The 13201-nt window shown below is 34.6% G+C and overlaps 3 protein-coding genes across 3 annotated transcripts; 2 read left to right on the top strand and 1 right to left on the bottom strand.

Moving 5' to 3' along the window:
* Nucleotides 1–790: 790 nt before the first annotated feature.
* On the top strand, nt 791–1297 carry RO3G_17359 (uncharacterized protein; the record flags this gene model as incomplete). The annotated part of the gene is made up of 1 exon (XM_067671943.1): nt 791–1297. One exon carries the CDS (start codon nt 791–793, stop codon nt 1295–1297), a length of 507 nt encoding a protein of 168 aa, XP_067528044.1.
* A 3150-nt stretch (nt 1298–4447) lies between these two features.
* On the top strand, nt 4448–7415 carry RO3G_17358 (uncharacterized protein; the record flags this gene model as incomplete). The annotated part of the gene is made up of 3 exons (XM_067671942.1): nt 4448–4574; nt 4626–4796; nt 4858–7415. The coding sequence occupies 3 exons, from the start codon at nt 4448–4450 to the stop codon at nt 7413–7415; spliced, it is 2856 nt and encodes a 951-aa protein (XP_067528043.1).
* A 342-nt stretch (nt 7416–7757) lies between these two features.
* Nucleotides 7758–8880, bottom strand: RO3G_17357 (uncharacterized protein; the record flags this gene model as incomplete). Its single annotated transcript, XM_067671941.1, has 3 exons — nt 7758–8084; nt 8177–8410; nt 8476–8880. The coding sequence occupies 3 exons, from the start codon at nt 8878–8880 to the stop codon at nt 7758–7760; spliced, it is 966 nt and encodes a 321-aa protein (XP_067528042.1).
* Nucleotides 8881–13201: the final 4321 nt, after the last annotated feature.

The following is a 13201-nucleotide window of genomic DNA, read 5'->3' as shown; positions in this document are numbered from 1 at the left end:
TATACAGATGAAAAATATCATCAGTTATTCTAAACACATCGGAGTTTTTTTACCGGTGCTATTGGGTTCTTGCGGCATCATTTTATCGGATTGGCTTCGAGAATCGTCCATCCGAAGATAAAAAAAAAAGGCTCTTCATCGGCCCTGATCACCAGTGCCATCTTCAAAGACGGTTGTGAGCCAACGATTACCAATGGACCTTGGTCGGCAATGCCTGCTCTGGTGATCGACATTTGCGAAAAGCAACCACGCATTGCCTTCCCAGTGATTGCAAGCATGTTTTCTTCGCTAGATGATTTCCACTAATTTCCATGGCATCATCGATGCTGTGCGATGACGGCTGGTCACTCCTCGTTTGATACCATTCCAAGTACCTAATAGCAGGTTGTTAGCATTGTTTAAGAATTCTATGATCTACACAAGTACAGTAGCGGACAAAACTGGTGCACAAAAATGAAAATCAGTATTGCATCTCCGCCATATGTCTGCGACTTTTGTGGCATATACCATCTGAAAGGCAGTCTAAAAGATACATTATGATATGTAAACGGGAACTATGTCGGACATCCCTCAGGCATAAGATCATTTTTAGTGATTTTTTGAATATTTCAATTTTCGCCAAAAATATAGTACTTGTCTAGCCTTCCTTCAATTTTCCTCATATCTCTCCCGTTTGCTTTCAGATTTTACCGTATATTAGTGAGCTTTAGTGGCTCTTGAAAAATACATAAACCCATGCTTATTTTGTATTTCCCATTGAATTCCCCCTTTTGTTTTCACTCTATTCACTATGACAAAGTACTTGCCTTATATGCTTAAGAAAATAAGTAACTGTAAACGCGAATCTCTGAGATTTCGGATACACTTAGTTCGTACGGCAGCAAATCTTTTTAGGATAGCAAGAATCTCCAAATGGACAATCAACAGGATAAGAAAGGAAGAAAAGAACATCAAGGCTTGTGACCATGGTAGTCGACAGGTCGTAGTCAGCAAAATAACTAATGCAATCATCCGCCTAAAGTTTCGACAAGGACCTTTACGCACAGTTTCTGATGCTCAGCTCTTTTTGAGGTTCTTAGGATACAATATTAGCAAACTGTCAGTCAAAAGGCACTGTAGGAAGCTAGATTTTGAATCTGGAACTAAGGAATCGAAGAATTTCATCAGCTGTATAAGCCAAAAAAAGCGACGAAAGTGGTATCGCGACAAACCATCGCATACTATAGAGGGCTGGAAGTCCATCATATTTAGCAATGAAAAAAACATGAATGCTATGAGTGCAGATAGTATACACTAATATTGAAAGCAAGTCGAGCAACCTTAGCGATCTTTTTACGGTGATCAAACAATGAAGCATGCTGGTTGCTCTGTTACATTTTAAGGCTGTACTAGATATTGAGGACCAAGATATTTGTGTCAAGTATACGATGTTGTAATAAAGTCATAGATATACACATGTATTTCGCTCACTACGTACCACAAAAGCCTAGGGTATAGTGGTCTAAAATATCGTAATCTCTCGTTTCAGCATGACAATGACACAAAACACAAGCCAAGGCATGCCACAAACTCAATATTTGATAACAGGGCTTCTGTGCTAAGGCATTAGTCGCAACTAATCCCGGCCTAATTCTTCTTAAGCATACTCGGTGGCAATTGAAGGCAAAGCTATGACGATACGACACTAGACCAAAAAGGATAGATGATCTTTGGAAAAGAATAGTTAAAGAGCTGGGCTCTTTTACTGAAAGTGATATACACGCATACTACTAGCATATGCCAAGAAGAATATTCGATGATATCAAGAGATGAGATGATTATACAAAGTCTTAGATTTTAGCCACTTTTGCGGTTTTTAGAAAATATAAAATTTTATAAATGAAAATCATGCTCTTCGCTCAGTTTTAACAATGTCATGCTAGGAATACACATAAATTACAATGGCTAGTATATCTTTCTTCTAATATAGTTTCATAGCTATTTCGATTACCATGAGCAAGTAATGGTAGTTAAAAGCTGAAAAAAAGTTTTGTGCACCAGTTTTGTCCGCTACTGTATATAAGGCAATATGAGCGGTCGATAAAAGAACAAAAGGACAAATAAAGAAATGCTTTAAAACTTATGATTCGTTGCCCAAACGTTGGCAAGTATTGAGTAAAACGTGTCGACTGCTCTGGTAAAAGAATGCTAAATGACTTCCACTTGCTCTTTTAATGAATACTGAACGTTAACTGCACTGCCGCGAAAAACGTTTAAAACATCCATAAAATATCGTGTGTTTGCATGATCTTTGGCGTGTTTGCCTTCAATTATTCTAAAACTGAACGCTTACTTTCTCCAGTTATTTGTAGTGTTCCCACTGCACCCAAACCCTATATTCTAAATTATTATACATCGGGTATTTTAACAGTGGAACATCGTGTAAAATAATACGAAATTGAATTTTCAGAATAGAGATGTAATTTTTGTACCAAAAAAAAGCTAGAAAAAAGTATATACTATATCTGTAAAGATATATATATGTTTACACTCTGCATACTGAATAAAATGAAATTGTATTTCTTGTAAAAATTTTTTTGTCTCTTTTGTACTACATGAATCCATGGCAACTTTTAAATTGGGAAAATGAAAATTTTCAAAACCAGTGTATGATTTTTTAATTTCAACAAAGGCCAATAAAGTATATCTATTGGATTGTAAGCTCGGACATATAACTATTTGAGTTGCGACGTTCTCTTATCAAGCATACTGAATTTGCTATACTGCAAAAAAAGAAAAAAGAAAAGTATGCTTAGTTTATGTACCCAAAAAAAAAGATAAAAAAAATTGTTTGTTTACACTGAAAAGATAAAGAACAACATTTCTTAAGTTGCGAAAGGGAACATAGGCTCAATGATTTTATCCAACGAAGAGTAAAATTAATTGATTACAATTGGAACAACAGAATATATCATAGGAAGTAATAAATGCAAATGTTAAATAAGAGATAAAATAAAAATGAACAAGGAAAAAAGAAAAAAAAAAAAGAAATACAATTTTCCTTTTTTTGACCACAAGGAAAATAACTTCTACCACAGATGATAAGGCAATGTTAAACGACTAAAGCTAAGCAGAAAATAAGGAGGAATGGGTTTGGTAGTCATTTTTATTTTTAACTGCAAAAAGAAACAATAATTATTAACATCAAACGAATTTACATGTTTTGAGATTCCTTATAGCAGAGACTATAAAAAAGAGCTATTGTTAAAGAAATAAAATAGTGCATCTTAAGAGATTTAGAAAAAAAAAAAAAAGTAATGTTGAAATTAGAGAATTGCAATGTCGGAATTACTTGCATGTGAAAAAAAGCAATGTTGGAATTACTTGCATGTTAAAAAAAAAGAATGTTAAAAATGACATTTCAAACGAATACCTACTTTTACAAATTGCCTTAAGTTGAACAAAGCCTACATACAGGATCCTTGTTTTATTCATAGAGTATACAAAGATTTACTTTGGGTTTTAGAAAAGCGGGTTTAGAAATTGCACTGAAAATTGGAAATGTTTTTTTTCAACCAAGAAAAAAAAATCTAACTGAGATGTCAATTAGAAATGTGTTAATTCATTTACCTTTGTTTGCTAATTTCAATTTCTTATTCAATGTATCTATGCTAATTTATGTGCTTTTTGTCCCAACTTTAAGAATATCATCACTTTGTCTTTTTTCTTTTTCTTTTTCTTTTTCTTTTTCTTCTTCTTTTTTTTTTTTTTTTTTTTTTTTTTTTTTTTTTTGAAAAGTAGTGCAGTTAAGTAAGCCAATCAATATAGTACTGAATATGACGGGAAAAGATTCAAATCTTTTAACAGAAAAGTTGAATTGATTTTACTCGATGAAAAATGTATTATTATTTAGTCGCAATTGTATGATGTCGTAATATAGCAACATCAATTGAAATTTGTTAAAGATTCTTATTCTTTGATTTTGGAGTTGCATATAAGGAGTTCATAAAGCGACATATCAATGCATAAAAACTGTTATTGTATTCATACAAAAAAATAAGTACTCATGAATAAATTTAATATCATTGATTTACAGTAAAACCATATCTCTATAAATAAATATGAGACTTCTGCAATAATTACCTTTGATCTGTTGTTCATATCGGTATTTTAAGAATCACATCGGGACCTGTTTTTAAGAACGGTACATCAATGTAATCCTATTTGATAAATATTGTTAAATCAATAAACAACTCACATCATCATTGATTGATTCGTCAAGAAGACAACATGTCATATTTATCCATTATCTTTCCTGAATCTTCCCATTCTCTTTGTATCATTATTTTAACCGATGAATAGAAATAGCGGTAAAAATTTACATATTCAAAAAGTATAAATAACATCAATTGTTGTTGTAAATCAAACAGTATATAATTAGTAACGCAAGTTCTTTATTGTATTTATAATGTACTCTTCAAGCCCATACAAATTCCATTGTTACTGCGCCCAATGCTCTGGAGGAGAAGCAGGCAAGTACCAATTTGTTACGCAATGGACTCTTGCTCGCCATAGAAAGAAAGAAGCTGTTAAAGGTTTGTTACTTACATTAAGATAGTTTTTTTGCTAACGCATCATATAAACAGGTGAATCAGAAATAGTTCCAGAAGTTAACACCAATAATGAAGTGATTCCATCAAGTGAAAATGATTCTGAGAATAATGGTGATGAAGACTTTTCTAATTGGCAAGTCATTGAAAATGATGAAGATGATGCCTCTAGTTGTATGGATGTTGTCGAATTCAATGTGCCCAAAGGTAAAAACCTTCTAGAATTGTTTTAATAAAATATAAAATACTTACTTTGTCAAACGTTTAGTTAAACTTGAAGGATTCCAAAGTGATGTTGTTGCTTTCATAGCAATTTTCTTGACGTATTTCCAGCTGTTTTTCATTTCTGAATATGCTGCGGAAATAGTTATGAAATTTGCTAATGATCTTGTTGTCCTCTTACATTATGAACCAATCTTCCCTACCAAGTTGGACACTCTTCGAAATGCTGTTGGAATTGACTATACCTACAAAGGTATGTTTCGCCTTGTTGTCTGTCCTGAATGCCATACCCTGTACCAGCCTGAAGAAGTACACTGTGATTCGAAGTGCACCTTTTCTGAATTTCGCATCACATGTAATGCCCCACTCTTCAAGCCTGCTACGATTGGTGCAAGCAAAATGTACGCCAACAAGGTCTCTGCATTCAATTCCATCAAGTATGCCTTGACTGTGATGTTCTCTCGACCAGGCTTTGAATCAGCAATAGAAGCATGGCGCTATCGTACTCGTCATAACAACACCATGTATGATATCTATGATGGTCAACTTTGGAATGAATTAAAAGATAGAGATGGTAATTTATTTACCAGTCAAGCTAGATCTCTTCTTTTTACGTTGAATGTCGATTGGTTTCAGTCATCCAAAAGAAACGTGTACTCTGTTGGTGCTATCTACTTGACAATAAATAACCTTCCAAGATCCATCAGATACAAAAAAGAAAATATCATCTTGGTTTGCGTTATTCCTGGTCCCAAAGAACCCAAGGACACACAAATCAACAACTATCTACAAGTTTTGGTAAATGATCTGAAGGAGCTCTACTATGGTGACTTTTTTACCTGTACAGCTGAATCTCCTAACGTGCCTGTTCAAGTTCGTGCTGCTCTGTTCTTGATTGCTTGTGATATTCCTGCTAGCCGAAAGGTTAGTGGGTTTACTTCATTCAATGCCACTGTACCTTGTAACAAGTGCTCAACAGCATTTCCTGCTCGTTATAATACTCATCTTCAACGTGATTTTTCTTTTGGTCTTGAAGATATTGATGCTTGGTCACTTCGTACCAATATTGAAAACCGTTATCATGCAAAAAATTGGAAAGAAGCAACCACCAAGAGAAAAAGAGCCGACTTGGAACAGAAGTTTGGTACTCGGTTCTCTGCCTTACATGATTTGGAATATCTTGATCTTGTTCGTTGTACTGCCATTGATCCTATGCATGGTCTTTTCCTTGGAACAGCAAAGAAAATGGTTAAAATATGGCGTACAACTATTTGTGACCTTACCCATGAATTATACCTGACTGATGCTGACTTGAAAGAAATGCAAAAAGAAGCAAATGATATTATATTGCCAGCACAATACACGCCAATCAATCAGAAAATTGCCAGCGATTTCTCTGACTTAAAGGCTGATGAATGGAGAACCTGGTGTCTTGCTCTTTCTCCTCTTTTGCTCAAGTCTCGTCTTCCAGTCCGTCATAAAGAAAACTGGGCAAAGTTTGTACAGGCCTGTCATATCGTATGTCGTCCATGCATTACCCAGAATGAAGCCATGATAGCCCACAAGCTATTCTATGAGTTTGTCCTTGGTGTTGCTGAATTGTATGGTCCAGAAATGGTTACTCCAAATATGCATCTTCATCTACATTTGAAGGACTCCATTCAAGACTTTGGTCCAATCTATGCATTTTGGTTGTATGGCTTTGAAAGACTTAATGGTGACATTAAGAAGATGACGGTAAACTACAAAACAGCATTCGAAGTTACATACATGAAGAAGTTCCTTTCTGTTGTACACTATGGTGACTACATCCGTAACTTACCACAAGGAATTAAACAGAATCCAGTGATGATGTCTTCCTTTGTCTATTTGTCACCAACACCTTCTGATTCCCTTGTTGCTTCATCTGTTTCAACCAGCTTTGATTTCAGCTTATTTGTCAGTGCTCCCCTATGTTTGAATGATACCTTCACTGGTGCTGAAATTCTACCTCCTGATACACAAGCTTCTGCTAGACACAAAGTTAGTGTTAATAGATTGACTCAAGCCCATTATGGTTACCTTCTTGCCTTTTACAGACTTGTATATACTGATCGAACATTCACAAGTGCGCTTATTCCAGAAGACCACGATGACTTGTCTACAATGGTACTTCCCGATATTTCTGTTTTCGCTGAAATCGAAATTCTTGGGCAAACGTATCGATCAAAAGCATCGCGTACTACTCGTGGTTGCTATATTGAAGTCGCTTGTAATCCTACTATTCCTGGAAAAGAGGCTGAGATGCGAATTGGTGAAGTTCAGTATTATTTTAGCCATCAGCTTCAAATGAAGAAAACTATAATTCCAAATGGTCGGGTCTTTGCCCCAAATGCTTTTGATGAACACCTCTTTGCTTTTGTACGTTGGTATAACGCTCCTCTTCATCCTTTTCGAGGATTTGAATGTCTTGGTGCCGCGTACTACCACAACTCTTTTCGACCAGCTGGTTCAGACTGTATTCTTCCAGTATCGCGTATCTTTACTTGTGTTGCTATGAAGCAAGGTTATCCTGATAATCATGTTGTCTTTTTACCTCTCCCAAGAAAAACCATTGGTTTGTAAAAAGTAAAAAAAATTAAAAAATAAAGTAAAATAAAAAAAGTAAAAGTAAAAAAAAAATTCAAAGTTTAAAAATCCAAACACCGCATTTCTTTTTATTTTTTTTTGTTCATTTTATAATTTTTTTTAAAACTGAAAGTCGTCTTCATCCAACTGCATTTCAGAACCAAAAGCCCAAGCGATACTCTCTTCAGTTATATTTTCTTTTCTGACGAAGTCAGGAACAGGCAGCGAACATTTTCTTCGAATGCGAGGAAGAGACTGAATGTTGCTGGTTCCAGTCCTTTGTCTCTTGGCCCTGTCACTTGCTATCTGATCATCCAACAGCTTGAAGAATTCAGTGCACTAAATATTGGATAATGAGCTGATTGCGCTTAAAAAGATATTAATTAAACTTACTGTTGGTGATCTGTACTTTGGTACACGAACTTCAAAATAATCAATGGTTTTTGTACACAAGACAGACATGCGTTCCTTTTCGGTAAAAGGAATTGTTCTATCTGGATTTTGCTCCAGAAGAACTTCCTCTACCTTATCCATTGTATCGCTATTATACATGTCTTCTTCTTCAGACATGTACTGCTGTTGAAGCAAGTACTCGCAGTTCGGATAGTTGTTGTAAACGCCTTGATCCTTGTGCTGCTCATACATTGCTTTCCGTGTTTTGATTTTCTAAAAAAAAAAATCAATTATAAAATAGCAATAGCCTTTATTGTCCTTACGTTGTTTTTTCGAGTCGTTTTAGCAGCCTTTCTTTTCTTTACGAACTCGTCGACAACACCAACCTCCTCTCCAGCCATACCAGCTTTCTTGGTATAATACTGCCTTTCAAGGTATTTCCGCAAATCGCGGCCATTGGTATGCTTGTACGCATAATGGCTATTGACATACTCTTGCAACAGCTTAAGTACTTTTTGATTCTCAACAGACTTTAGAGGCTTGCTGAGATCGTACTTAGATGACGGAGGTAAATCATTGTAATGATTCCTCACAGCATCCTAAAATTAAAGAAAAAAAAAGTAATTATTACACTTGTTTAAATTTAAATTATTAATAACCTTACCTTAATCGCTGTTGCAATTGGTTTTGCACTTTTGCTGGATTCTTGTTCAAGCTCGCTGTAGGCTTCTTTGACCTTGGCAAATGCCACTTGCAAGGCACGCTTTTCTTCCTGCTCTTTTCTTAACATCTCCTTCAAAGTGTCAATTTCCTTTCTCATATCCAGATAAATGGAGAAGGAAAGAGAAGCTTCATCACGTCCAACATCTTCAGCTTCACGCATTCGCTTCTGGACATTGGTCATAGGGGGGTAACCAGGTCTAGGATAGGCAAAGCTATCAAGAATACCATCACTTGACACAAGCTCAGGAACAACAGCACGGGAAGGAAGAGCAATTGGCTGCCCAGCAGAGTTAGAGCCACGAGCATTGACAGGAGCAGGGTTGAATTCGATAATACGGTCAGACATAATGTTATAAGGTACTTTGAAGAAAAAGTAAAGAAACTTAACGTTGAAGTTGAACACACCTTAAATACTATTGCGTTCAATTGTAAACTCAGTTCTATACAAATCAAAAAATCTATAAAAGGATTGATGTCTCAGATCAATCTTTTCTTTTCTTTCTTTCTTTTTTTTGATTTGTTATCCCAGGTAAGTTGTTCTTTTTTTTAAAAATTTTTTTTTTCTAATGTACTTTATTAAAAATTCATAGATATACTTATGGCTATTATAAGTTCTTGGGTCCTTTCTGTATCTGTTTATGTGGTACGTAAGTTTCTAAATTTTCATTGTCTTTATTAACATTCAAATTTAGTTTTCTAAGCTTGATTCTGAAGCTGTTTGAACTCCTTGATATCGTCTTCTAGTTTTTAAAGAGGTTTAAGGTAAGAAAGTCGGGTACATCATGTTTCACTGTAATTAATCTTTTATTTTATTCAGTTTCAATTCTACTTTCCTACTGCCTAGTCTACTGCCTTCATCTTTCTTTTGCTTCTGATCTCTTTGACTCTGCTTCATTGCATTTGTTTGTTTTGCCTGTTTTGTCTGCTATATTGTATTGTTTGCTGCTTCTGAGGTCTAGGTAAGTGCAATTTTGAAAAAAAAATTTTTTGGTATCTACCGTTTAAAGGTGTTGTTTCATTATTCCCATCGATCCCTTGTTCCTTTTCCCGCCTTTTTGTATCATTTTTAATAAACAAATGAACCAATAATATATAATCAATATGACGATAAAGCCCCAAAATAAACGAATAAAACTAAATTTTTAACCAATAATACCGTATTTTAAGCCTATTTTATTTCCTAATATAAACCATCCAGAGTTATATATAATCATAATAAGCCAATAAGAAAGTATTGCGAAAAGGCAATAAGCCAGTAAAGAAGTAATATTCAAGAGAAATAGACGTATAAGGAAGTATTACTAAAGGCAATAAACCAATAAAGGAGTAGTATCAAAGAAAAACGCAAGCATGTAAGGTCCAATAGAAAGGTGTTATGTTTGTGTATCATCGTAGAAAGAACAATGAAGCGGCGCGTCACCAAAAGTAACACGGTATTCCACATACATATCTTAACATTTAGAGCAAAATACACGAAGTATATATTTTATGAAATTTGTAAATATATTGACGTAAACTCGAAATATCTGATTATATTCTGCCAAATATATTGTTCTATATATAGCAATTATGTGCAGTGGAAACACCGATGGGTCCGGGAGAAGATGACCGGGAGGTTATTTGACCCTGAGTGGTGGTCGTGCTGAGACTGAAATGAAGGTGGAAGTTAAGGGTCCTAAAGAGGGTCCTTATCCTAATGCTTGATCAGTCGCTAATGAAGATGGTAATGGTGGCCTTATGTATTTTTTGAAGAATAATGGTGGTCCCATTAAATTGTAGATGTATAACGGAGTGGCTAGCAGCCAATGAAAAGTATAAAAGGATGTTTGATTTTTTATTGAATAAACGATATACAGTCTTCTCTTTTCTTTTTATTATATTTCTTTTTTACACTTACTTTACGCCTTTAAAGTCAATACTAGTTCTCTTTTTCCTGGTTACTGTTTTAAATTTCAAGCTATTCAAGGTAAAGCATAATCAGGGGAAAAGCATATATCATAGCCTTCTTTCGCACAATTTATTGTTACACCACATGTTTTCGGCTAAACCACTGCAAATAATCGTTCCAATTGGATAAAGCATATCGCAAGATTGAACGTTTTTTGGTTAACACATATTTATGGCTTTTGGAGAAAAATTTTAACTTTCGCTGTATTGGTCATTTTTGAATTTTGAAAAAAGATTCAGGTGCGAAAAAAATAAAGAAATTGAACAGTATTTTTGTTTTTTTTGTAGGGTAAGTATTCATAAAGTTATTCACGTTTTAAAAAAGTGTCTGTTTTTTTTACAGATGATCTTTTTTTGGAAAGCCTGTTCCCCTCTACTGTTGAAAGACCGATGTCTTCTTTTTTTATTTTTGAGGGCAAAAAGCGGAAATCAAAAGCATTTTGCGATTATTTTGTTCAGAAGAATACATATTAGGAAGGCAGCCGGTGGTTTTTAGCTTAGATCATTTCAAACGTGTTACAAAACGTAAAAAAATAATCGTGTTTGGGAAAAAAAATGACCTGGTGAAAAAAAAAAGTAAGTAAAAAAAAACGAGTCTAGCAATAGAAAGTTCATTGTTCAAATGAAAACACTAATCTAACAACAATTACACTTCATAGAAATGCAAATACCTTTACATTATAAAAAAAGAATACGTGTATATTCTAAAAGAATAAAAAATAAAGCTCTGCTAACATTTTGTTACAAGGCAGTTATAGTTAACAAATACATACAAAACTTTTTTGCTTATCAAATAAATAGATTGCTTTATTATTTTTTATGACAAATATTGTAAAAAAATATATGTTTTTAAGCTTATACTCGCTCATTACTTACTTTATGTTTGCACATGGGGGCAAGGGCAAAAGATAGGTCCCGGAGATCGTTGGTCCCAATTAAGCTCCGATCTGCATGAAACTCCAAATATACATTCTTGTACCCCGTAGCATCTCTGATGCCAAATTTGGTAAGGTTTCAGTCAGCGCATCAGATTCTATTGGTCATTGAATTCACCTAGTCTACCGCCTACAGAAGTGAGGGTCAGTTGTGATATTGGTCAGTAGTTTATAGTCGATTAAGAGTGAAAATAAAGTGTAAAAGAAAAACTGATAATCGATGAGGCTCTTGCACCTCTTTATTGAGTGAAGACATGAGAGAGAACTCATTAAATACAAACTACGTCTGATTTGATAAAATTAATAATTGAGGAACCGAAATTGCACAATGTAAATTATTAAAGTTGTTTATGAGTACTGATGACTATATAACAAGTAGTGTTATATAGAGGTAGTTTTAAATTATATGACCTGCAGATCTTGAGTGATCTCACATGACATTTGAGTATTTAGTAAGGAAAATACGACACGACTTTTTATCAATAAATACAGACCCTTTCGTAATGCATTCTTGTCGATTATTATGAAGCCCAATGAATGAAGGAGTGCGGCAACGATAGTAAAATTAACATTTGTTAGGTTTATACCTAAGAACCATCTCCTTCATGCATCTATTGAAGCTGCAAATGCGGTTTTCCTTGTGGAACGCACCGATGGATTTCCTTAGGTGACTGCAATCCCATCAGTAAACATGCTCTACTTTTCTCTCATACCAGTTACGCCCATGTTGTTTCATATGACGTAATAATTCGTGCTTCGCTCACTTTGTCACCATCCGAAGGAGTACGGGGCCCATAAGGAGCATTCAATTAGCCAGAAGTACGACCACCACTATGTGATAACGATACACTAAAGCTTGAGTCGGTCAAATAGGAAAATAACCAAGATACAGAGAAAATGCAAAAATACAAAGGGGTGTTTATATTGCGTCCTACAAAAAACCACGCAACATAAGTATCCAATCACATTGATGAATATCTATCCCAAGTCAGAGGTCAAGGACAACAAAAAAAGCGCAAAAAACCACTAAAGGAAAGAAAAAAAATTAATTTTAAAAGTCTACCGACCCTCACTTCAATAGGCGGTAGACTAGGTGAATTCAATGGCCAATAGAATCTGATGCGCTGACTGAAATCTTACCAAATTTGGCATCAGAGATGCTACGGGGTACAAAAATGTATATTTGGAGTTTCATGCAGATCGGAGCTTAATTGGGACCAACGATCTCCGGGACCTATCTTTTGCATTAGCCTCCGAATGTGTACCATTAGGAATTCCTAATGTAAAAAAAAGAAAAAAAAAAAAAAGAAACCAACATTAGACTTGGTTGTTATTTTTTTTTTTATAAACTTACATTTGAACCGTTGTTGAGCTTTCTTTTTTATCTTTTGTATCCGCAATGTTAAATATGCTCTCTGAAACAAAACAAGGGAAAAAAAAACCAGTTCTTTTGAACACGTAAAATTGTTACTGTTTAGGAACCAACTTCCAAATTTAGTATATTTGCTTTAGTTTTTTTGATCACGCATTTTTTTCTATCTTATTCCTCTACTAAATCCTGAATATTATTTTTTTGAAATGAACGCCACCAACAACAAAGTTAAATGCCAATGCACCAAATGCAGCAACTGTCCTGAAGGATTCAAGTGGATTGCAAAGAAAACCGCTAACACTCATAAGCGCATAGACAAAGTTGGAGAAGGTACAATTTTTTTAAAGAAATGCAGCAAGACTAAAGTGCAATTAAAATAGTTTGAGACAAAGAAGATTGAGAGGGATTCTCTG

This window comes from Rhizopus delemar, genomic scaffold (assembly GCF_000149305.1).
Source record: "Rhizopus delemar RA 99-880 supercont3.44 genomic scaffold, whole genome shotgun sequence".
NCBI lineage: Eukaryota > Fungi > Mucoromycota > Mucoromycetes > Mucorales > Rhizopodaceae > Rhizopus > Rhizopus delemar.
Note: the sequence above shows the minus strand (reverse complement) of the source record. Positions and strands in the feature narration are given on the sequence as shown.